At 42.2% G+C, this 27500-nt stretch overlaps 2 protein-coding genes across 3 annotated transcripts in view; both read right to left on the reverse strand.

Moving 5' to 3' along the window:
* The window catches only part of LOC143031996 (uncharacterized), a 198456-nt gene that overhangs the window by 37471 nt on the left and 133485 nt on the right, over nucleotides 1-27500 (reverse strand). The window lies entirely within an intron of this gene.
* LOC143032073 (uncharacterized) lies at nucleotides 18907-21942 on the reverse strand. Its single transcript, XM_076196539.1, has 3 exons — nucleotides 21924-21942; nucleotides 21652-21791; nucleotides 18907-20872 (listed from the first exon to the last, which is right to left on the reverse strand). The coding sequence occupies exons 1-3, from the start codon at nucleotides 21940-21942 to the stop codon at nucleotides 20297-20299; spliced, it is 735 nt and encodes a 244-aa protein (XP_076052654.1). The 3' UTR covers nucleotides 18907-20296.

Consider the following 27500-nt stretch of genomic DNA (forward strand, 5'->3'; position numbering starts at 1 on the left):
GGCTCTCCTAGTGCACGTGACATTTCGTCACTGCCCGAATACCGGGTGACCTCCCCTAGTATGATCAGCCAGTTTGAAGGCTTAGTATAAAACTTAGAACTTTCATTAGACTCATCGGATTAATTCTTATCCTATAAGATAGTACATCCCAATAGCTACTGAAGAAGGGTCTAGAACCCGAAATCGCGATCTAGCTAATATGACTACATACAGCCAAGTCATAAATTTCCTTTCTAAGGAACATAAATCTATAATAAGGTATATGGAAAATACCTATAAGAAAATAATTAATGCAAAACTAGCCATCACTTTTAATGATATATGCATTAGAGAAAAACTCCTGCCCAAATACACTGATAATATATATATATATACATATATATACACATAAATATATATATATATATATATATATATATATACATGTATATGTATATATATATGATATGGTTTAACGTCACAAACTCCCCCATACTGGGAGGCTAGAACGGTGCCCCTTACAGAGGAGTTTATAGCGTGGAATTTAATGAACCACAATGCCCTTGGTTCAACTTCGCCGGTGACAGGATTCGAACTGCCACCTCCTCGACCTTCGCAGCAAGTAACGACTACCTAAGCAGGCCATTTCATTCAGCTGAGAGGAACACCTCTCAAGGTCGGGCATCCGACTGTGTTCTGAATATCTTGTAATCCTTGTTATGCCGTCAGGCGATTTTATTCAGCTGAGGGGTGGGAGAGTGATCTCCCTCTGTGCGTGGCTCTTTAAGACTAATTCCTTTACTGAACCTTCTCTTTGCCCTCTCTTTAACTCTTTATGGCTCTTTCTGGCGAAGGCTTCTTTCAGCTCTCTCACTGTCATGACGTAAAGAGCGTTTTTGCTCTTTTCCGTGTCTGTCTGGATGTTATACGGATGTTTTCCTTTCTTCCGGTAGCCCATAATATATGTGTGCCCTTTCTATGTAACTGTGTATGGCTCTTTTAGACGGATTTTTCCCGTCCTTGTCCTTACTATGACTTTAAGGAAACCTTCCATTTGGCTTTCCACATTTCTGATGTACGTTTTGTACGTACGATCAGTTCACAACTGAATGCTACATTGAGCCCTTTTGCCTGATTTCTTTCTTTTGCCCAAAAGTTCATGATTTGAGGACCTTGATCTAATGCAGAATCGAAACTTCGAGTTGAGCCCTCTGTCTTATGGACTTCCGTAGAAAATCTTTCTGTTACTTTCTTGAGCCCTGTAGATGCTTTTGATGACTTTCTTTCTCGTTCCAGAACCCACCTTTGTTCCAGATACTTGAAAGCAGAAGGGCTTGCGAGAAGTTATATTCTTCCTTAAACGGTATTCCTCGAGTTTCCATAAACTCGTTCTTCTTGAGCCGAGGGAGCCTTTTACTTCATGCCGTTGTCAGGCAAATTATATTCGTCCTTTTAGGAACTGAAATTGCTTCCTGACGAGTCTAATGGGCTTCATGTTCATCAGTGCTGTCCACCACTTCTTTCTTTTCTTCTTGTTTTTGTGGCGCACTTTTCTTTTGACTTCCTTCTTGTAAACCACGGTTGGTATTCTTGTTTACTGGGGCCTGGGGGTCCTGTTTCCTCTCGCACTCCTTGAAATGCAGTTTCTTGAAGATATGTGGCGGAAAGAGCTTCGGATCGGGCGGCTCGAGCTCGTTCCCGTCCTCGGAGCAGCTAAAAGCCTTCAGCCAGGGATGGTCCAAGATCCCGTGGAGGGTGGGCCGCTCCATAATCAGGTCGCGGCATTGCCGGGGAAGGTATTCGGGGAGAGGCGGCTGACCCTTTTCGATCTCGCTGTCCTCGTAGAACGGGTCGTCATGACACACCAGGTAATACAAGAGGGTCCCGAGACTCCACACTGTCGCCGGGACGTGCAGGAACTTTCCTTTGGCGACGTACTCTGGTGGCCAGTAAAACGATGTCCCGCCTGTGTGTCCTCCCTTGTAACCTTTGATCGTCTCCCCGCATCCAAAGTCGATTATCTTTATTTGAAGCTCCCCTGAGCCTGGATCCACATAGAGCAAGACGTTCTCTGGTTTAATGTCCTTGTGAGAAACGCCTGCGTTCAGACATCTTTGGACCGTCTTTACGATGTCACAAAAGAGCCGCTTGATCTGTGGATAGGGGAGCTTACCGCGCTTTTCCATGTAATCATATAATGAGGTCGCTTCGGGCACAAGCTCCATGACCATGTAGAAATTGCCCTCGGAAACGAAACACTCGTGCAGCTGTATGACCCCAGGAACCGTCTGGACCTTCTGCAGGAGAGAGGCCTCCAAGGGCACTCTCGTCCCTTCGCGCCACCCACCCCCAGTTGTCGATGAGGGAGAGAGGGGCTTCCTTGATCGCGACTTGGGTGCCGCTGGCGTGGTCCTTCGCCAGGTAAACGCACCCGAAGCCGCCTTCGCCGAGAGGTTCCTGCTGCACCTCAAACCGTTCCCTCCAGTGGGTGTCCTCCTCGCTTTTCTTCATCCCTGTCGTCCAAAGGTCTTCGACCCTGGAGGTGGACGCGACCGATCACGTGACCCGAGGTCGCATCACAGATTGGGTCACTGAGCGCGCTCGTGTTTACGTTCTTCGGTGGGTACGGAACGCAAATTCCTGACCAAACCGTAAATATCTGTTGATGTCACCGTTGGTGTAATTATGTGTAGGAAGAAGTCCTTTTAGTATTTCTTCGTTGATAATCACTAACGTTCCCTCTAAACTGTGAGCATGCGCGCGCGCATGTATGTTTTACGACTAGCACAAATAAAGAAAAAATGTAAGCACACAAGATTTTCAAATGACATTAAAGTCCAGTCAATAAAGAAGTTCCACCCAAACATTACGTTGTAAATTCTCTAAAAATATGGTAACTTGTCAACCGCCAAACCAATAAATGTTTCTCTCTCTCTCTCTCTCTCTCTCTCTCTCTCTCTCTCTCTCTCTCTCTCTCTCTCTCTCTCTCTTTCTCTTTTCTGTTTCCATTTTTGCTCCTTTTTCTTTTCTCGTTTCGTTCCTTATTTCCATTCCGTATTTTCTCCCTCCATGTCCGTGTTTTCACTTAATCTTATATTAGTGTTTCTTGTTTTCACTTAATCTTATTTTAGCGTTTCTATCCTATTTCCATTTTCACGTTTTTCTTTCATTTCCATTTTTCACTTAATTCTATTTTGGCGTTTTTCTCTTCTCTGTCTCTCATTCTTTAAACATTCCTTGTCTGTATACATGAGTGAGCAAGTGTCTGTGCTTGTGTGTGATGCACCATGGTCTTGGATCACGTGTTGGGCACGTGGTCGACAGCTGTTACCCTCCTAGATGAGAGCTCATGATATATGACACGATCTGTTAGTAATTCTGAAATACACGCACACACACACACGTACACACACACACACACACACACACACACACACACACACACACACACACACACACACGACTCGGTGGCGCGGTAGGTAGAGCGCTGGACTGGGAAGTACGGTGGTGCTCGCAGTACCTGGTTCGAATCCTGCCCAGGGCCGAAATTATTTCGGTATCGCTGCGCTGCGGGTCGTTACTCTGACTCTCGTGGGCAGGGAGTTGTGTGTGTGTGTGAAAGGTCATAGCATTACCCATAGATCGGTCATACGAGCTCTGGGGCCGTATACACAAAACTTTTTTGTTAGCCTTAACAATCTCTGCTAGCTAACAGAAAATCACAAAAAGTTATGCACCAATGCTTAACTAACAAATGTTAGCTAGTAAACAGTTGTTTGTCAAGTCCCGCTAAACAATGCTGAAGTTAGCAGCTTATGAACATGTAAATGGACGTATTATTAAAAATTGCACACATAAAACAGTGTTATTAATGCAGTTGTTCAGAATTTATTAATAGAGTATCATGATAGCACATAAATATCGTATGTATGTTTTTTTTAGGAGTACTTATTAACCAACGACATATTTTTGGACGAAGGCGCATCGCACCGTATGTTTGTATACATTGGTACAGTAGAAATTTATGCTGAGGAAATAAAAATATATTATTTTATTTATTAAGATTATACAGTATATTGGAGTACTGTAGCTTGCCTGTACTGTATATGAAATATAAATTAATTATTTATTTATTAACAAGATTGGATCTCATGAAAATTGTCCACCCGAGTACCCAACTGAGCATTGTCCACTACCCCAACCGAGCTCGTATGCCCCACTGATCGCGCGCGGCATCCAACACCAAAGTTTAGGTTAGGTTAGGGAACGGTCGGGTCAGCTGAAGATTGTCCACTAGCCCAGTCTCGCTCTCATGAAGATTGTCCGCCATAACGCGCTTGGGGTGGACAATCATCATGAGATCCATAAGATTATATACTGTAGCATGTATGTAAAGGGAAAAATATATATAAATTATATTATTTTATAAACTGTATTTGTTTCAATTCATTTTATCTTCCACTTTTGACTATAAGTGGAATGAAAACTTGGTAGTAGAGAGAGAGAGAGAGCACTGCAACAGCAATCACACCTTCATGATACCTCACTCAGCCATTGGTCTACTGCAACATAGAATAATGTACAATAATTTAGTACAGTTTAGAAAATAAGCCTTGCACCAATCACAAATATTTATGCACAGTACTGCATCTCTGAGCAAGGGTAATTAAGTACAGTACTACCGTATACTGTACTGTACTTAACCATTTACTAATTTAATGATCACATATTGTAATGTATACAGTATACTGTATTGTACAGTATACAGTACAGTAAATTCAGAAACATTGATAAGGATAAGTAGCACATACCAGGATTAGAAGGAGGTATCTCTGCTGCTTCTTCACCTACCTGGCTCCTCTTCCTCTTCTTCATGATTCATCTGCACCTGCTAGTACGTCCCCTTCAGCTGCATCGTCGAACAGTTCATCTTCCTCGTTCGGGACTGAAGTTGGTCCCTCACTAAATCAGCAGCCACTGTTATTATACCAGCACGGTTCATCCTGAAGCGTTTGATGAGTTCATCGTCATTGTACTCGTTAAATATGTCCCGTCGCTGTCGATATACTCGCTGTCGTCTCTGTAGTTGTTGTTGTTGCTCCGCCATCTTCTCTACTAACAGGAATTTGCTAAGAGCTTAATAGTCCTCCACAGCACTTTTACCTTAACAGTACTTTTAAGGCCCTAACAAGTTTTCTGTATCCACTGTTAGTGCTTAACAGCTAAATGTTAGCCTTAACAGGAATGTTGCCCTTAACAGCTATTTGTTAGTGGTAACAAGTTTTGTGGTCAAAATCCCTCCTTTGATTTTAATCTTGTTAGCTATGATGTTGCTAGTTTATTCACTCGAGTTCCCGTTTTAGATTTATTAATATATTTAGAAGACCCGGAAATGTTATGATTTTCATGTACTCGAATGGTGTAGTCAATTTACAGATTAACAGTTCTGTGCACCACCAATGTATATTTTCCTCCCTCCGCAAATTTTCCTACTCTCATAAATGCTCGAAGTTTCCATCACCGAGAGCGAAAGTGGAAGGGAGGGGGAGGAGGATAAAAAGTGTTTCATGGCTGACCTGCTTACCGTCACGTCGACACGCAACCCAACCAACCTCTCCTCTCACCCTACCGCCCTCGCCAAATGTCACCAGGTCTGCTAAAGAAAAAAAAAAATAATAATGATAATAATATAAGAATGACACCCTCCAACATTCATCTGTCAGAATCAAGTCTGAAAAATATAATTTATTAGATAGACATACGTAAGCAATGTATGCGTGTAGTGAAAAGAAATAATGTAATCTTTAGAATATCAAGAATATAGAAATACTTAATGATACTTTCAAAAATGTCAGTTTTCCAAATTGACATTTACTGTGTAACGAATAAATGACATGAACTGAACAATGAAATGTAAGGAAGCTATGCTCATTTTCTAATTTGAGAAAAACAAAAATAAGAAAAGGTATAAAGGAATAAAATATTAGCAACTATGTATGTTTAAAATTAAAAAAATATATACAATTTATTCCGAAATTTGCCCCATTTTTTTTTTTTTTATCAATTTGTTGTTCCTTGGTAATCCCCATATATAGAAATGGAAGCAATTGTTCGTCTGATTTCCTGTGATTTATAATGAAGTAAATACACATTATTTTTTGTATGTGTTAATCAAAATACTAAAAATAAGCTCAGTACTGACGTCGATGTGCCCTTTTTCCACGGAACTGAACGCAAAGAAAACGAATATAAAACCGTTAGGATTTGGATCTCGTTTCGCAAATTTACCTCAAACTAATAAACTATCAAATAATAAATTGATAAACTAAAATGTAAGTAGAAAGGAAGAACATTATTTCAACTCTGTTGTCAAGTGTAGGCCTTATGGTCTCTTGCAGTCTACTTCGTTTTTGGGCTAATTTCTCCCGTCCATATCCGTTACACACACACCACCTGTTACACACACAACACCCGTTACATATACATCCATAACCCCGTTACGCACGTTACATCAAGGACCATATACATGGTCAAACGGTTTGTCAAACGTGTTTGACCGTGTGAATGTGGGTACTTGTCAAACGTGTTTGACAAACCGGATCTGACCGTGTGAACGGAGTATTTGGGTGTCAAACATGTTTGACAAACCGTTTGTCAAACCAGGTTTGACCGTGTGACAACCTACGTTTTCGTCGTCCAAGACCTGCGGGGGCTCTACGAGGAAACGTACGGCGAGGCCAACGTCATCCTGTCGGGGGTGTGGGGTGTGTGTGTGTGTGTTTGACCACCCACTCGGGCCCCGCGGGCAGCAGTACAATACCTCTTGTGCGACGTCACGTCACCATCCAGGGCTTCGTCGTCAAGGAGACGTTTGACGCCATCATAGTAGTCCAGGTCATCGTCAAGGGGGGTCAAGGGGGGTCCAGTCAAGCATTTCGTCGACATTTTTTGTACTTAATATTATAATTATTATTATTGTTGATGTTTTATTATTATCATTATTATTATTGTTGATGTTTTATTATTATCATTATTATTATTGTTGATGTTTTATTATTATCATTATTATTATTGTTGATGTTTTATTATTATCATTATTATTATTGTTGATGTTTTATTATTATCATTATCATTATTAATGTTATCCTCATCATCATCACTGTCTCCGTCATCATTTATCATTATTATCGTCATCGTCGTCTCCGTCATCATTTATTATTATTATCATCATTATTATTACCAGTCATCATCATTGTTCTTGTCATTAATATTATTAATTTTATTATCATTATTGTTATTACAATTATAATTATTGTTTCCATTATAATTATCATAATTTTTTGTTTTACTTAGAATCCTTACGGTATGTAAATTATCTAACGAAAAAGGGCGATTTTATTGAAAATGAAAATAATTAGCATTCTTTTCTGAGTGGACATTTATCCCCAAGCATAAAAATCCTTCGTTGCCTCTGATCCGTAAGAATGATCGGCAAATTAACTAAAATGTCGACTTTTAAGGTGGATGGTAAGCGGTAAAAAATGGGGACGACAGCCATAGTCGCAAGAATCATATTCATTTTCTTCTATTTCTTGGGATGTTTGACATATATTATTTCCCCTTCCCTGGTAAAATATATCTTAATTGTTTTTTGTTATATTCTTAAATAAGGATGCTAAGTTTCCCTCTGGAATATCAATTTTTGTAGAGCATCTAGCGGGCGCACGACTCCGTACAACAAGGGTGGATCTACATCAACGCCGGGCAAGTCAGCCTCAACGCGTCAGTCAACAGCTGAGATGAGAGTAAAAGGACGAAAGCTGTGTGTGCGCTCACCTAATTATATTTACCTAATTGTAGTATACAGGAAAGGAACAACACTCGTGAGGTCCCGTCTCCCAATCTCCAATTCATGTATAGTTCCAAATACGAGTATATCCTTGTTTTTCAATTGTCGTATTTAGATTTGAGTTCATGCATTGTTTGTCTGCCCTGTCCAAAGTAACTCTTCACTATACCAAAGTAAACCTGAATATAGCATAAAACAACGTAATATCGCCTGGACTGTCCTGAGCAAAAAATTACTTGATACGGTCAGAGTACGGTCAAAAAATAATAAATTCTCAAGCGGAAATATCTTTGACAACTTAAGGGTCATGCTTGACTGCCAAGAATAACGCTTAATTTTTTTTATTACTAAAAAAAAATCTTTCTATAATATTTTCTCATTAGAATAGCCCAATGTCATGGGTGAATTATTTAGTGCAATTATGTGAAATTTTTTCACCACTGCTCGACACGACGTCACACGGGAATATATTAGACAACTAGAAACTATGCTAGACTGGAATAAATCATGCTTATTTTTTTATTCTTCATTAAAACTTAGGTTTTTCTAATATTTTTTCATTAGAATAACTCAGTCATGGGTGAATTATGCCCATTTAGGTATATTATGTGAAATATTTTTACGACCGGGAATATATTAGGCAACAACTAAAAATTATACTGGACTGGCAAAAATCATGCTTGATCTTTTATTCTTCATAGTAGATTAGGTTTTTATAATTTTTTCATTAAAATAGCCCAATGACATGGGTAAATTATGCCCATTTTAGTGTATTATGTGAATGTTTTCACGACCGCGCAACATGACATCACAGGGGAAAATGTTAGACAAAAACTAAAAAAATTACTAGACTGGCAAAAATCATGCTTAATCTTTTATTCTTCAAAATAAATTAGGTTTTTATATTATTTTTCATCAAAATAGCCCAATGGCATGGGTGAAGTATGCCCATTCTAGTATATTATGTGAAACATTTTCTCGACGGCGCGACATGACGTCACATGGGAATATGTTAGACAACTAAAAATTATGCTGTACTGGCAAAAATCATGCTTAATCTTTTATTCTTCATAAAAAATTAGTTGTTTTTTTCTTATTAAAACTGCCCAATGTCATGGGTGAATTATACCAATTTTAGTATATTATGTGAAATGTTTTCACGACCGCGCGACATGACGTCACACGGGAATATGTTACACAGCTAGAAACTATGATAGACTCAAAAATCATGGTTAATCTTGTATTTTTCACAATAAATTAGGTTTTTATAATATTTTTTTTCTATCAAAATAGCCCAATGTCATGGGTGAATTATGAACACTTTAGTATGTTATGTGAAATATTTTCACTACCGCGCGACATGACGTCACACGGAAATATGTTAGACAATAACTAAAAATATTTGCAAAAGTGCATCTTCATATATTTGTTCTGCATAACGTTACACCCGGTTGTCGACATTTTCCATAAGCGGAGGCAATATTTCATTTCGTATCGTTATCACAGTTTGTATGCAAATCCACAATAAGATATTTTTTTCTCTTTATTTTATTTTGTAGACAAGAGTAAGAAACAAATGTTGATAAAACTCGATAGATTTCTCAGCAGCTGAGCTGTGGAGCAAGAGTTGTTAAACAAATTCAGACGGTGTGTGTGTGTGTGTGTGTGTGTGTGTGTGTGTGTGTGTGTGTGTGTGTGTGTGTGTGTGTGTGTGTGTGTGTGTGTGTGTGTGTGTGTGTGCGTGCGTGCGTGTGTGCGCGTGTGTGATTCACTTTTCTTTGGCTCACGTGTTGGACTCGTGATCGACAGCTATTTCCCTCCCGAAAGAGAGCTCAGAGTTCATATGTGACCGATCTATGGGTAATGCTGTGACCTTACACGCACGCACGCACACACACACACACAACTCCCCGCCCGCGAGAGTTGGAGTAACGACTCGCAGCCCAGCGATTTTGAAATCAATTCAGTCCTGGGTGTGCATTTACTTAATTATAATATGAGCGATTTTCACGGAATACGGTTTCCATTTCAATCGATCAAAATTTCTTTTCAAATTTGCTCGTGTCGTCTGCTTAGCCGACATCGTCTCCTCTGCCACGCGAGTTAGTTCCACATAATTATTATCCGGATGGGGAAAGTAAGTCATTTCTAGATATGCTGTAAACGCCTTGTTTCAATTTTTTCCCATGTCTGTTTTTTTATCACGTCAGTTATATCGACAGTTTCCATAGTTCTGAATAATACTGCCCCTTCTTTTCCATTTTTATGAGTCTTTTTGCACCGTTGGCGGCTACCTGTGCAACATGCTCCAATGTGGGGGCAATTAATCTTTTCTTAACAGAAATTTTGTCCATTTCATGTTTGTTCGTCTGTGTGTGTGATTCACCATGGTCTTGGATCACGTGATCGACAGCTATTACCCTCCCGGAAGAGAGCTCAGAGCTCATATGTATGCGCGCGCATGTGCTGTGAATGCGTGTGTGTGTGTGTGTGTGTGTGTGTGTGTGTGTGTGTGTGTGTGTGTGTGTGTGTGTGTGTGTGTGTGTGTGTGTGTGTGTGTGTGTGTGTGTGTGTGTGTGTGTGTGTGTGTGTGTGTGTGTGTGTGTGTGTGTGTGTGTGTGTGTGTGTGTGTGCGTGTGCGTGTGCGCGCGCGTGGTGCTTGTGCGTGTGTGTGTGTGTGTGTGTGTGTGTGTGTGTGTGTGTGTGTGTGTGTGTGTGTGTGTGTGTGTGTGTGTGTGTGTGTGTGTGTGTGTGTGTGTGTGTGTGCGCGCGCGCGCGCGTGGTGCTTGTGCGTGTGTGTGTGCTTGTGTAAGGAATAATGTGTTCAGATATGCATAATGGATGAAGTGCATCTGTAAATGTATTGCAATATCCTATTATTTAGTTTACTCTAATCTATTGTTATTATTACAATTTCTAGAGAAAGAATTCAGAGTATTTAACTTGCATCTATCATTATTAATTATTATTCTGGCCACTACTCCATCTTCTCCACATTCATCGTCTTGACATTGTGTGACGACTCCCCCCACAGCTGCTGCTGCTGCTGCTTCCAAATGCTGCCTATCATCTCATTCCACAATGCAATAATAACCTAACAGTACTGATCATACTGATAAAGATGCCGAGGTTAACTATTAATTATCGACATTATCATATTTACCAAAATTACCATTAGGTTTACGTCGTTCAGTTCTCCAGCTGGCAAGATTTAGAAATGGATTAACCCCCCCCTCCTAGTATAAGGGGAATGGCTAGCCTATTCAGTGCCAAACCCAAACATTACTATAATAACGGCATCTAGGTCACATTCTTGAAAAGTAACGAGTCACTCGTTAAAATGGGACATTTATCATTGTAAACAATGAACGTGAGGACTATATATAGAAGAGAGAATCTCGTTCTAACGGAAAATGTCGTAGAGTGTACGTAAGAGCGTGCATGCATGCATGCCCAATGGTAAAGAATAAGCACTTCAGTTATTTCGTATCGCTTTAAACAAAGGAACTGTTATTTGTGAAGATATCTGTAGCCTATTTAGTGCATAATATGACAAGGAGTCGAAAATTTAATAGATGAATCTGAGGAAATTGTGCAACAGCCTTATTGCAGACGGGCAAGTGAACACTTGTGGGACGAAGCCGTGGCGCGCAGCGAACTTTGGCCGTTTGGGCCCCCGCCTGCCTTCCTGCCTTGTTCTACTGTGCCCTCCCTCCCTCCCTCCCTCCACCCATGCTGCTGCTGCAGTACTAAACGGGATTTAATTAAAGTGTACAAGGAAGGTGCGTGCTTCGCTTCGACTTTGTCAGTCATTCCTTTATGGCATAATATCACACTGCAGAACTCTTACATGCCGCCCGCCCCCCCAAGGCATATGCCCCCCCCCACCCCCACCCCATGGCGGTGACGAGGTTCTGTGACAGACGGCGTGAATCTGTCGGTAAAGATGACATCTGGGGATTTTCACCTTTTTTTTTTCTTTTGTGGTTGGGCAAGTGGGTTGTTTATTATATTTCAGTTATTTTTTGTCGACAGGCAGAAGAAATGGGGGTTTCCTTTTCGTGTCATTTTGCGAGAAGAAAGCGTACGTACAGGCTGACGAAGGGTTGCCCGTCCGTCCGTCCGTCCGTCCGTCCGTGACCACCTGGTCGGGAGCGGGAATAAAGGCCAAGAATTCGCTCGAGTGGAAACTACTTCGGTGACGACATTTTTCAAATTTCCAAACATCAGGTTATCTTTCATTCCTGTAGCAAAACTGAATGATCGACTTTTATAACAAAATTTCCTTGAAATGTTCTTAAGATTTAGATCTCTGTAGGCGAAATAGTATCGGCTCTTCCAATGGAAAGTGACACCTTTATTATTGGAACAAAGACAAACGTAAACAGTAATATATATGAAAAAAAAAACAGGAGGAACAATAACAAACGAACAAGAACTGTAACGGCGAGATGAACAAAATAGAAACAAAACAGCAAGAAAATAGAAACTAAAGTGCCAACACGTAACTGCAACAATGGCAGCGTTAATTAACAGATACAAACGGTAATAGGAATACTGCAGTATTGACGTTCAGATTAATGTTCTACTGTTAGGTTGCAAGCTGGTAGCTACTTGCCTTCGTCTATAGTCAGGCTGTATTGCTGTCGAATTGGCAAGTTTCCCAAAATGTTTGACCATTGAACGAAACTATTCGAATCTAGCCGATCAGATTCAGTCGTCTTACAACTTCCATGCAGTTAGTGTGGCGGCGACACGAACACAGCTGTAATAGCAGCGCAATTATTTCGTCACGTCGGTCTCTCGGGGTTTGGGAAACTGATTTACGATCCGTAAAAATCCTGCACGTGACGTGTGTAATGCTTTTCAATAATACATTACAAGTGTAACATTTTAACTTTAAAATTGGTATTTTTTTTATTCCTTAGGCTGAGCTAAAGCCTGAAAGAAACTAGTTACTGCAGAGCACACTGCTTGTTTGTCCTTCCACTCCTTTATTCTGTACTCAAGTCTCTATGGAAGAAAATATTCATCCTGCGGGTTCTACCAGAAGCAAACTGGTTCAAATGTAGGGTTATTCGAAACCCATTTCATTGCATCGCCTCTATCTGTCAAGCATTTTTTGCAGTCCTCAACTACTACAGTATCTATTCAACACGAGCCAACAACCTTGACCATCAGCATCAAGTTTTTGCAAGGACAAATGGAATAAAACATTTATAGTACAATTATATATTGAGATAAAGTTACATGTTCATACATAACATACATCTCCCTTACAAGGGAGGTAACCAAAATCATATCCACTCCCACCCATTTCATCTTCACATACTCCACTCCAATTCACCACCCTTCCCTCCGTCTTTGCAATGTACATGCATATACAAAGGGGTTCTCCCCCCCCCCTTACAAGGGAGGGAGACAAAGTCAAATCAACTTCCACCCATTTCATCCCCACATACTCCACTCCCATTCACCACCCCTCCCTGTTTTCTTGGCCCCTTCTGGATGACGGGTCATCCTTGCATCTCGCCCACTGCCCTGGGCCAGAAGCATTGTAGCAAGACTGCACATCCACAGCAAGGCACTTTCATTTAACCAGCGACCCCTCCCCCCACCTCCCCTGCACAGAAAACTGGGAGGAATCCCTTCAGGCTGTGTCAAAATATTAAAATGTCTTTGCAACGTACAATGTTGATAAAACTGAAGCAAGCTTTTCAGCCTAACTCCTACAAAATCCTTATCTTGAAGTAATGACAACGACCCAAAAGTTCCCATGATCTCATCAAAACTTTGGATTATCACTAAGGTGCAGATTGCATCTCCACCCACAATCAACTGATGTTTACTCCCCTTGTAGGACTAAGCCAGTAACAGTTCATAGGTGAAGGTAATTCAAGGACCATTGTCAACCACTGCAGGGCCGTTTCTTCAGTGAAACTTGCAGCAGCTACCTTTACATTTTTACACCCCACACACACATACATCCCACCCCCCACCCCCACACACACAAAATGTCCTAGTTCAACAACTTCACATTTCTTCAGTTTCCACTGGCATTTACTAATTAGTTATATTTTATATACATATTTTAGAAAAGCAATGGTACATGGCAACAGAAGACATTACATACACCGCTTGACGAGCCTTACTGACTCGACTGGGATGGGGGTGGGCGAGGGGGTCTAAACACCAGAAGTAAGGAGAGTGGCTGGCTACAGCGGAGCCATAGGATATTGGTGCTGCTGCTGCTGGTCCGTCCACTACGGCAGTCCCAGGTGTGGCAGCTTGAGGAAACCATTTCCATCATCATCAAGTATGGAAGGATGCATCTGATCAACTGCAGTCCCAGGTGGCTGAAAAAGATGGAAGCTTCTGTATTTCTCAAGCAATAGATGGAAAAAAAAATGGTGCCAAGTTTTACCTCATTCCCAAATATAACTCCAAATTTGCCCAACCTGAATTTCTAGTTGCAATAAAGTGTTTAAGATCTTTCTGCTGCGCATGCCAAGAATGAATCGGCAATAACTAAATGGCTATTATGACGGGCACTGCCACGTGTGCACAGTATGCGCGCATCTTCCAGACCTACCTTGCTTGCTTGCTTGCTTGCTTGCTTGCTTGCTTGCACAGGTTCCTTATCCTGTTTGGCTGAAGATTCCAGAAAAGAGGATGGGGCAGGAAAGTGCCCAGCAGGGCATCTGCCAGGTGAAGAAGGTACAGGTGCTCTGCAGGGCAACAGAACAGCAATGCTTTACAACTCCCAATCCCAGAGGAGGTGGCTGGAAAAGGGGCAACGGGTGTCAGATCTGTCATCTCTAATGTCACCCAAATATAAAGGTTGTCAAATTCGCATAAACTAACGAAATGTGATCCCCATTGAACAAGGAAAAAAGTATCTACAGTTTTGTATTATGTTGCCATCACATTATGCTATACAATTAGCTTATTTTCAGAAATACAAATCACAACACTCACTTCAGACAGACGAACACCAAACTGGGAGCCTTCCTTGAAGTCTGTCAGAAACCACTTCTGCTTTGAGAGGCGAAGATCCTTCCCATGGCGCTGCTAGTTCTTGATCACCTCCTGTTATCAAGTCCCCACCCCCATCGTCCTCCCACGCAACCTGACCAACAAGAACTCTTCCCCCCACATACACCCAGCGAGTACCTCACCCACTTAACCGAACATCTCCCATTTTAGTTCCCAAACATGGATCATGTCCCCGTAGTATCTCCTGCATCTGTCTACCAACTCATGGCCATATCTCTCCCTCACCAACTCCTCCATCTCTCTCCTCCTCCTCCTCCATCACCAACTCTCTCTCCTCTTCCTCCTCCATCTCCAACTCTCTCTCTCCTCCTCCTCAGTCACCAACTCTCTCTCCTCCTCCTCCTCCTCAGTCACCAACTCTCTCTCCTCCTCCTCAGTCACCAACTCTCTCTCCTACTCCTCTCTCTCTCTCTCTCTCTCTCTCTCTCTCTCTCTCTCTCTCTCTCTCTCTCTCTCTCTCTCTATATCTCTCTCTCTCTCTCCCCCTCCTCAGTCACTAACTCTCCTCCTCAGTCACCAACTCTCCTCTCCTCTCTTCCTCCTCAGTCACCTACTCTCCTCTCTCTCTCTCCCCCTCCTCAGTCACCACCAGCCTCTCTCTCTCTCCCCTGGCCACCACCAGCTCCTCTCTCTCCTGGCCACCACAATCTCCTACAACATTGGACAACAGATTGAGAAAATGGCCCACTGGACCAACATTGGACAACAGAATGAGAAAGTGGCCCACTGGACAGCCATTGGACAACAGACTGAGAAAGTGGCCCACCGGACCAACATTGGACAACAGATTGAGATAGTGGCCCACTGGACCAACATTGGACAACAGACTGAGAAAGTGGCCCACCGGACCAACATTGGACAACAGATTGAGAAAGTGGCCCACTGGACCAACATTGGACAACAGATTGAGACAGTGGCCCACTGGACCAACATTGGACAACAGATTGAGGAAATGGGCCCGCAGGACCAGTTTGAACAACACATTGATTGACAAGGGTCCACTAGACCAATATTGGGCTACACTGCTCGAACTCAAGTTACTAGATTAACCAACCCCATGTTGTGTTTAAACAAATTTTCAATAAAACAGTAAAACATTAAATATACATAAAACTTAATTGAGCTTCATAAAAACATCAAATATTACAATCTTGAAAAAATTGCATATACTTATATTACCAGCTTGTCTACTTTTCAAACAAGGCTTTGGCCTTGGATACGAAATTAGTTAGTTACCAACCTGTATTTGAAGCTGCCACTCTTCCAAGACCATCCATGCCTTCTCACTTTTCAATTATAATATTGAACTTACGAGCCATCTCTCGTTACAACTACCAAGCTCTGAAAAACAATTTTTATTAATGCAGAGAATATTACAGATATTTTTATACTGCAAACAGCACTGTCCAACAAAAGTCCAAAATATTTACCTCTTCTAAGCGTTGCCTAGGCAGTCTTCCTAAATCTAGTCGAAAAAAGAAAAGAAATGAAAAACGATGAGGAAACTGTGTCGGTAGTGTGGGGGGATTGGTAATGTAAACGGGAGAGAGCAATCCGAAAAGCTCTTTTTCAAAGACGAAAAAGTTGACATCATCGCACGCACGACGCCATCTTGGTTTCTGGTTTACTAGGAACGCAACCGAAAAATCCCTTTGGCGCCAAAACGCCACCTTGCCGCCTTCATCACGAAACAAACTCGTTACTTACCACCGTTAAATAACTACGAAATATGGGTTAGTACTACTCACTCACCCCCGCAGGCAGGAGCGCTTGGCAGGCCTTGCGTACGTCCTCCTTCCTCTTCATTGTACCACCTACAAGTGAGTGTCAATAGGCAGACGCTGCAGCTGCAGCGCGTAGTCTGTACCTATATACCGTACGTACGCTCGAATCCTGGTACCGGGAACACCACCGCCATTGCAAGTACAAGTACCTCACGTCCCCTGGGCACTTGAAGGTCTATCATACAGTGACGGTGGCATCGTGACGACCTGGATTTGGTTTTAAGCGTACGATGCCCCCCTACGCTGTCGGGCCCCCCGTATCATCCTAAATCTTCCTCCTCCACCACCAACTCCACATCTTCCTCCTCCACCACCAACTCCACATCTTCCTCCTCCACCACCAACTCCACATCTTCCTCCTCCACCACCAACTCCACATCTTCCTCCTCCACCACCAACTCCACATCTTCCTCCTCCACCACCAACTCCACATCTTCCTCCTCCACCACCAACTCCACATCTTCCTCCTCCACCACCAACTCCACATCTTCCTCCTCCACCACCAACTCCACATCTTCCTCCTCCACCACCAACTCCACATCTTCCTCCTCCACCACCAACTCCACATCTTCCTCCTCCACCACCAACTCCACATCTTCCTCCTCCACCACCAACTCCACATCTTCCTCCTCCACCACCAACTCCACATCTTCCTCCTCCACCACCAACTCCACATCTTCCTCCTCCACCACCAACTCCACATCCTCCTCCTCCACCACCAACTCCACATCCTCCTCCTCCACCACCAACTCCACATCCTCCTCCTCCACCACCAACTCCACATCCTCCTCCTCCACCACCAACTCCACATCCTCCTCCTCCACCACCAACTCCACATCCTCCTCCTCCACCACCAACTCCACATCCTCCTCCTCCACCACCAACTCCACATCCTCCTCCTCCACCACCAACTCCACATCCTCCTCCTCCACCACCAACTCCACATCCTCCTCCTCCACCACCAACTCCACATCTTCCTCCTCCACCACCAACTCCACATCTTCCTCCTCCACCACCAACTCCACATCTTCCTCCTCCACCACCAACTCCACATCTTCCTCCTCCACCACCAACTCCACATCTTCCTCCTCCACCACCAACTCCACATCTTCCTCCTCCACCACCAACTCCACATCTTCCTCCTCCACCACCAACTCCACATCCTCCTCCTCTACCAAATCCACATCCTCCTCCCCCACCACCAACTCCACATCCTCCTCCCCCACCACCAACTCCACATCCTCCTCCTCCATTTTCCAACAACTAACGTTTATTTCCTCCCGTTTAAAGACTTAACAATTTGCGGGCCGCTTTTATAGCGACCAAGGTTTCTGCAAATTTAGCTTCATTAATATAGAGAACATTACCAAGGGTTGTATAATGCAGGCGACACTGTCAAACATGTTAATATAAACTCACTTTTTTAAAGCGTTGGCTAGGCAGTCTTCAAAATCCAGTCGAAAATTTTTCAAATTTTATGAAAAAAAAAAAAAAAAATCGAACGCGAAAACTTAAAATTAATTTGCCACCGTCTAGAATTTCAATGTAAGTCTTGGCTGGGGTAACATTCGTGCCAAAACTCCACATTTGCTTCATTACGAAATCAATCTTACATTGCATATGAAAACACGTATTTAAAAACTTGTAATGTACCGTCATTTCTTAAATAACATTGTTCGAAGATTTGAACCAAAATTACTAACCTTAAGGCGTTTTTACCAACGCATCCAGAATATCAAACGCTATCAAACATGTTTGAAGTCATTGGTAAACACGACTTACTGTGCTGCCAGACGACCCTCGCTCGCACCGTCTCGGAAAAAGTGTCGTACGGATCATAACAGAGACAGCATCCGTGGTGGGAACATCAAGCCAGGCTACGAGAATTGAGCCAAGGGACGAATGGACAGCAGCACCGACTCTGATACTCATATGGAAGATGACGAAAACCAGTCTCTTCTATCAGGACCTATGATGCCTCTATTGGCAGTTGCAAGCGTGGCAGAGATGCAGCCAGAGCCAGATATGGGTGCAATGCAGGAAAGGATGTCTTTTTGTGGCCAATTCCTCCTAAAATTTCTGAAATTGCACATGAATTCCAAGAAATGGGAGGAATTCCCGGTGTGGTAGGGGCTCTGGATGGATGCCACATTAACATCAAAGCTCCATCACCCACGCAGGCCGATTATGTTGATAGAACACAAAAACACAAGTGTCATTTTACTTGCAGTTTGCTTGACTAATAAGTTTTTCCTACATTCAAGTGGGCTTCCCGGGATCTGCACATGACAGCCGAGTGCTAAAGTCAACTTCACTTTATAAGAAAATCCAAAACGGTGACCTAAATTATTTCCCATCACCACAATATCATATTGTAGGAGACTGCCTTTGGAGTCCAAAAGCATGTAATGGTACCATTTAAGAACTCTGGAAACTTATCGCAAGCACAAATTCTCTGCAATACTAAACTCTCCAAAGCAAGAGTTACCATTGAAAATGCTTTTGGTTTCTTAAAAGGTAGGTTTCGACGATTGAAGCATGTAGATGCTGATATTCTTCGGATACCTAAAATAATAAAAGCATGCTGTGTTCTTCACAACATATCAATAACTCAGCCTGATGAAATTAACATCCTCGAGAGGGATGGGCTGGTGGATGATGCTGTTGAGTATTTCAGTTCTTCATTGTTGTCTGCCCTGCCACGAGACCAGGCTGGTGTGCTAAAAAGGCAGGCAATAGTGGCAATGCTACAGTGAGTGACAGGAAAAAGTAAAAGCAACCTGGAATATGACTGTTTAGGGTTTCAATAATTAGCCAAAATATATTGTTTTTTTTACATTTCTTTACATGTTACAAAAATATACAAAATTCACATATATGTACATACATACATATACCAAGGCTTTTTCCCCCTTCCAAGGGAGGTAGCCAAAAAGGGAAAGGCATAAAAACACTCCCACCCATTTCATCCCTAAATACACTCCACACCCCTCCCACCCTCCCTTTCATCTGAGCACCTCCTGGATGACGGGTCATCCCTGCACCCTGCCCACCGCCCTGGGTCAGAAGCAGTGTCGCAAGACACAGCACATCCACAGCAAGGCATATGTACATGGTTTTTATTGATTGTGCCTCCCAAAATTTTGTAAAAGTGTTTTGACTCACTCTGAAATCCTCTTCAAGTGTGACGTGGCACATATAATTGGATGTACTTTTGCTTGTGTTCATATGGTAGGTTGGAGGGAATGCAGAGGGCAATGGAGGCAGGAAGGGTGTCAGAACCGGTAACTGAAGTCTTTCTGACAAGTCAGAGACCACAAGGGTGACTTCAGTTACCGGTTCTGACACCCTTCCTGCCTCCATTGCCCTCTGCATTCTCTCCAACCTACCATTCTACCATTTCAATGCAAGCACCAGTACATCCAATTATATGTGCCACATCACACCTGAAGAGGACTTCAGAGAGTCAAAACATTGTGTTATAGTCATTTGTCACCATGTAGTTATTTGGTATTATATTTTATTACAAAATCACTCATTGTTTTGTCTGCACTCTAATTCTATTCTTTTTAATCTTATGATATTCAACCTCTCCTTTATCTCAATGTCCATTTCGTGGCGTTCTCTATCACATTCTGCAATGCAAGACAAATAGTTCTGCCATACTGTTTTGTTGTTTATCACTAGATGTTTTCAGTGTATTTTTCATATATTTCACGCACAATAACAGTTCCTTTCTGTCTGCAGAGGGTCTTAAGCTTCTGGTTCTTGTTCTTCTTGGGGGTGGGACATTCCCTCGGGCTGCAGGTGGCTCCTCACGTGTGGCTGGAGCAGGCTGTGGGGCTTGTGAGGCATGAGCAGGCTGAGGATCTGGTGGTGATGCTTGAGGAGGAGTTGGGGCACATTGCGAGGCTTCACCATGCTGAGGGTCTAGTAATGAGGCTTGTGTGGCTGGGTCTTCTTCCACAGGGTTGTCAACCTCCATTTCTGCCACACTCCTAGTACCCACTTCTGTGCCCTCCAACACGCACAGATCTGGCTGGGACAGGGGATGATTCTTCAGAATTGAAGACAGGAGATTGTAAAATCGTGGCTCAGTCTTCTTTCCCCTCCCACTTGCCTTCTTGTAGTCCTCATAATGATGGAATATTGATTTGAGGTTGCGCCACTTGCCCTCAACTTGTCTCAGTTCCACGCCTGTGATCTAATTTGGGGGAAAAGTCAAAGTGGAATTAATATTTTTCAATATTAATTGATACATGCATCTTTTCATCATAAGGATTCCTAAACACACATTTGACAGAGAGGTCATTAATTGGGAAGCACATAAAGTAATGGTCTGGTTAACCATTTTTAAACCAAAAATATGTGAAGAAATTTTTTAGGTTCATAGCATACAAAACACAGACATAGAGCAGGGGCACTACAGTCTTGGAATGCAGATCACACTGTGAATTACAGTGTGATGCTTCATGACGATGGTACCTTAACCTTGAGGAGGAAAATGGAATGAAGTAATGATGAAGCACTAAAATTATAATACAGAATCCAGTTACCATACCCATGCTGTCACTTAAAAAGCTATTAGTATTCATACGTGCATGTACAAAATCATGTACGAATCAAGCAGTTGGCAACCAGCTTCCCAATATCAAAGGCAGGTAACACTGAGAGGCTACCCATTATAACATAAGGACCTGACACATAGCATATGCCACATACAGAAAAGCATCATTGGTGGTAGGCAACATCCGGACAGGAACATATTACGTGCACTGCTTACATAATAGACATGCATACATCATAACAGTTTTCATTTAACTAATACCTCAATGTGATGCAGTTGGATGCCTGCTAGTCCCTGAAGGAAAAAAATATATATTAAATGTGATACTCCAGCTGTAATGAATTGTGGTTACTAACAGATTATTATGGCGAATATCAATAAGAAAATGAACTCACATGGCCTAAATAATAACTTACCAATTCCTGCAACACTCTGGTGATGTCCTTCCACACAACGGCCTTTGTAGTTTTCTTGTCATTTAGGCGCGTGTAGTTTGCCTTGACAAGTTGCAGGAGTGCTTCTGTAGCCTCATAATTCCACAGTTCTTTCACCTTCCCTGAAAAATCAGGCACTCATTATAGTAAGGAAGTCATATCATTTCAAGTGCAAAATTATACAGGATATAAGAAACAGTGAAGAAAAAATACATGTGTGACCTACATGTATATTTAGAAGCACAACACAATACTAAAGACTGACATAGTCATGCCACAAGGGCCTAAACATACAAAAATTAGAGGCTACCCTATGGTCAAGCTTTACTGTTTGGAAGAAACAATCTGTGGTATGTATGTACAAATAACAATGTACAGCCCTACACTAAAATTAAGGTCCTTGAACAGGCTGAAACTATTTACTGTAATAATATAAGACAACAAAATACTTTTCATTCATTACTTACAGTTCTCGCTCCATGTTGGTGGAAATTTTGGGGATAAATGGTTGGAATGAAATCTTAGCGGTTACAGCAGTCGTCCATGATGTACGCAGTGTTCGTGTTCTCTCAGCAGCATTTCAAAACAAATATCATTTCTCCGATATATTTGCTTTAATACGGATGTCAATAGCATACAGCAATAAGGTAATCCTTTAATTCTTATTTTTCAGCAAGTATTATACGGATATATAGCATAAACTACACCAAGTTCACATAACTGGAAGACGAAGTCACAACCACATGAACTGACACGAACGTCCCTCACTAGACATATGTCTGAACTGTGTTGAGGTATCACAAGACAACACAACCATTTATTTCAAGTCTTATGGACAATTCTTTTGAATTCTAATGCCAGGAACAAGTTACTACTTTGATCTTCTTTTCATATAAAACAATTATCATAATCCTTAGGGCCTCAGAATTGTAATTATTTAATGTGATAGGAATGGCAATACCTTCCAGCCAATCAGAGTGCGTGTTAGCTATTCCGAGCATATTCGCTGCCGTATCTTCAAACGCCTCTCCCAGTCGTTTGATAAGAACTGCAAACATGTTTGAAAGCGTTAGCTAGCGTTTGATATTCTGATGCGTTGGTAAAAACGCCTTTAATTGTTGTATTTGAAGTTCTCCGTTTTCTAAGAACCGTAATGTTCACTTCCTCTCGTTTAAATATTTAACGAATATTTGCGGGCCCTCTAATTGGTGACATTTCTGAAAAGTAAGCTTTATTAATATAGAACATTACCAAGATTTGTATAATAATGCAGACGACATTTGTCAAACACGCCGAAATAAACTCACCTTTGAAAAGCGTTGGCTAGCTAGGCAGTCTTCGAAATCCAGTCGAAAAAAGTTGAAAATTTACGTTAGAAAAAAATCGAACGCGAAAACTAAATTCGCCACCGTCTAGAATTCCAATGTAAGGCTTGGCCGCTGGGAAACGCCATATCGGCTTCATCACGAAATCAATCGTATATTGCATATGAATAAAACCACGTATTTTGAACAATTTGTACTGCACTAGTTTCTTAGAAAAAGATTGTTCGAACATTTGAACCAAATTGATTACTAACCTTAATTCATGTATTTGAAGTACCCCGTTTTCTGAGAACCGTAATGTTAACCTCGTTTAATAATTTGACAATTTGCGGGCCATCTCATTAGTGTCGAAGATTCCTGAAAAATAAGCTTTATTAATATAGAGAACACTTCCAAGATTTGTATAATGCAGGCAACAATGTCAAACATGTTGAAATGAACTCGCCTTTGAAAAGCGTTGACTGGCAGTCTTCAAAATCCAGTCGGAAAAAAAAAAAAAAATGGGCAGGAAGGGAGGGAGGGTGTATCTACGGAAGAGCGACGAAAACATATCGAACGCGAAAAATTTGCTTAATAATACGCCGCTGGGGATATTGGAATATTCGCGCCAAGAACGCCAATTTGCTTCACTGCGAAAATTGGTCTTCCACATCAAGAATTCATTACTTACCGTTAAATACAAAAACCTTGTACTCACCCCAGGAGCGCTTGGCCTCGTTTAGGTCCTCTTCATTGTACCTAGAAGTGGTAATTTGTCTGGCGGCTGCTGCTGCTGCTACTACTACTACAGCACGTCGTCTGCACTTACCGTATACTCAAATCCTGGGACAGGGAACACGCTTACAAATAACCGACCCTAGTCGGGTTTAATTTGCTGCAGTGGCAATGCTACCGTGCCCTGGATTCAAGTATACGATAACCCTACGTTGTCGAGCCCGTATCATTTCCCCTAAGATTCTAAATTTGCCGTTCTAACCCCCCACCCCTTCCCTCCACCCGGCGACTTCGGGGCTGTGTAGGCTTGCCTGCCCAGTCTAGAAACTTCGACAGCTTCCATTTAGGCACACGAGGTCTCGATTCGTAGTTCGAACGAATCCACAATAACGAATACTACACTCCTACTACCATGATACGGGCATTGCTATATGTTCTGTGTATGTGTATTCGTGTTTTTCAGACCTACCTTACTCGATGTAAAGACGCCGATGTCCAGAATAGTTTCGATTCCGTGCAAGACTTCTTAACAATTTAAAGACTCCGCTTACACTTTGCCACAACTAATAAAAAAAAACTATCTTTAGTTACTGTAACCTATTTCATAGGTTAATATTTTTTCTTCTATTCTGACTGCATGCCGTTTTCTTTCCGATTGCCGACTGCTTAGCGCCCGGGCACGGGGGCAGAGAGCAAAGACCAAAGAGATCAAATTTGATTGGTCGAAAGTGATCTCGTGTTTTGACGTTGACGAATCACTGTCCTTCCCTCCACCACCCACTATCAAAAGTGCGAGCTCTTCCCAAAAATGTCGACAATTGGTTGTTACAATTTGTCTGCATCCCCATAATGCCCAGAGAGTACGATACAACTGCTTACCAAATGTTATTTTGCATTAGTGAAGACAGCGAGGGCCAGCATGTCAAATGTAATGTCATGTGTGAATAAGATGTATCAAATACGACATATTAATCATAGCACCGGTTAAGATTAAGTGGCCATTTGCTAACAGGCTATTTCAGCGGGAGAGCGCAAATCGTTCTTTGAGGATTGTCCAGATTCCTAGAATAAGTAACAGCTTCCAAGCATTACGAAATATTGTCATATTCACTCGGAAATATCTCTAATATCAAATATATGAAGTAGTAATTTCTGTGGGAACCAGAATTCTACATTTTGGCGGGATTATTTCGCGGGCATTATCATTCACTATATTTAGGCCTTATACCTCTTTGAAACTTGCTTATAAACATAACAAAAAGTTGATGTGCATTTTCGGGGTATAATAAGATAGTTGTAGATAGCAAAATTTATTGTAATTGTGGTTTGAATTGCATCTATCTATCCCGCTAACTAACCACTACTACAAGCTCCCCCACCACTACAACCTCCCCCGCTCCCTCCCTCCCACCACAGCCTCGCCGACACCCACAATCCCCATGTTAATTAATGGACATTTGTAGGTTTTTAGTATAAAAGAATCACGATGACGACATGTCCGTTCGTTGCCAAGGATGCCAACACGAAGTACTCAACTGGAAGGTACAGATTTGAAGCTGGTGGAAATTTCGACGACACAAAAATAGATTTTGTGGATCGGTGGATGGCGGGACTTGGGTTTGGAAACTACTTGCGGAGCATTTGATGAATCTGATACGACAGTATAGGGTGTTGGGATGGGAGGATGATTATCTGAAACACTTTATTGTAACAACTTAACAAGTGGTTTGTTCTATGATAATTACAACGGCGAAACTAGTCAAAGACATGGCCATATATTTCTGTACTTCATTGATGGCGTCGTGAAGTGGGTAAAAGGAAATATAGAAGACGGTTTAATGTCATGCTTCTCAACGTAGGGCAACTGTTTTTCATGTGGGCAATATGATTTTTAAGGGGGGAGCAACTGAGGAAGTCTGGGTATTCTTTTTTATTCATTTATTTTTTTCATTGATGCCTTGTTCTTTTTAAGTGGCTTTAACCAAGTTTTTTTATGTTGTTTTTTTCAGCTGAATGGAAATTTATTTTTCAAATGATAAGAATTGTATATCATCATCACATGGGGGACATTAGTGATTTTAAAGGTGATTAGGCGGGTGTGGGGCATGGTGGGCAAAAACAGGTTGAGAATCATTGGTATGTACACATACACACACGCATATACACGGACGCACACACATTTACAAATACACAACCCCATTGCGCAGTGGCTAGAGTTCCCGCCTGCCACTATGGTGGTCCGGGTTCGAATGCTGACCAGGGCTGAAATAATTTCAGTATATATGCGCTGCGGGTTGTTACTCCAACTCTCGTGGCCGGAGAGTTGGGAGTGTGTGAGCATGTAAGGTCATACGAGCTCTGAGCTCTCATCCGGGAGGCTAATAACTGTCGATCACAAGTCCAACACGTGTTCCAAGACCATATTGAATCACATACATGCACACACACACACACATACAACCACGTACACATAGTTGGACGCACACACACATGCATATATACACATGCACAAATACATTGATACATATATACGATTTGACGGTGAAGTGGTTGCGTTCGCAACTGCTAGCCCAGTGGTCCGAGTTCGAACCCCACTCAGAGTTGAAATAATGTCAGTATCGCTGTGGGCGAAGACTTGTGTGGTGTGTGTGTGTGTGTGTGTGTGTGTGTGTGTGTGTGTGTGTGTGTGTGTGTGTGTGTGTGTGTTGTGTGTGTGTCATGTCACAGCATTACCCACAGATCGGCCATACATGAGCTCTGAGCTCTCATCCGGGAGGGTAGTAGCCGTCGATCACAGGTCCAACACGTGGTCCAAGATCATGGTGAATCACACATACGCATATACAGGCACACACACACACACACACACACACACACACACACACACACACACACACACACACACACACACACAGGCCTCACAAGCCAGAGAACCGGGGTTCGATTCCCCGGCCGGCGGAGATAAGTTGGGTTTGTCTCCTTTCACGTTTAACCCCTGTTCACCTAGCAGTGAGTAAGTACGGGACGTTAGTCAAGGAGTTGTGACCTTGCTGTCCCGGTGTGTGGTGTGTGAGTGGTCTCAGACCTACCCAGAGATCGGCAAATAATGAGATCTGAGCTCACTGCCGTAGGGTGGTGTCTGGCTGTCTCGAACAGAGGCTGCAGCAGATCCGAGGTGAATACACACACACACACACACACACACACACACACGCTGCATTTGTATTAATTGACATCTTGGTCTTCTTGTAATGGCGTTTTGGCGATGTTGTGATGCTTGCAAAATTTACCAGTTGGCCTTTTCCTTGGTTCTGTACGTTTTTGTTCATTGTAATGGCGTAGTGCGTTGTAGCGCTGTACAATTATTGCTACGTATTATATTTACGTATTGTTCAATTACGAGTTACATATTTCAACCATTGTATAATTAATACTGTAATTGTGTAATTGTGTATGGGATGTTGTTAGTCCTTAATATTGTCATTGTATTATTTATTTACCATCGTTGTACAGTCTGTAGAGAGAATCCAAGCAAGCTTCTCTATGTTTTCGCGCCTAATCAAGGTTTGGCGGTGAGTTGATGTTACTCTGCCCCCGTGCTGCTGCTGTACGCACGCATTCGCATATTGTCTCTCATTATTTCTTTATCTGTTTTGTGTTCTGTGGACAGGAACCACACGTCGTCCAGGCAGCCAATCAGCGATTATCTCCTCACGCAGAGAGCCCAAATGGTCCCCGCATGGGACATAACCCACCTCAGACCCTTCTCGCTAGATCTCCCTCAAGATGGAA

This window comes from Oratosquilla oratoria, chromosome 12, assembly GCF_046742065.1.
Source record: "Oratosquilla oratoria isolate Oo_2021 chromosome 12, ASM4674206v1, whole genome shotgun sequence".
In the NCBI taxonomy this organism is placed as follows: Eukaryota; Metazoa; Arthropoda; class Malacostraca; order Stomatopoda; family Squillidae; genus Oratosquilla; species Oratosquilla oratoria.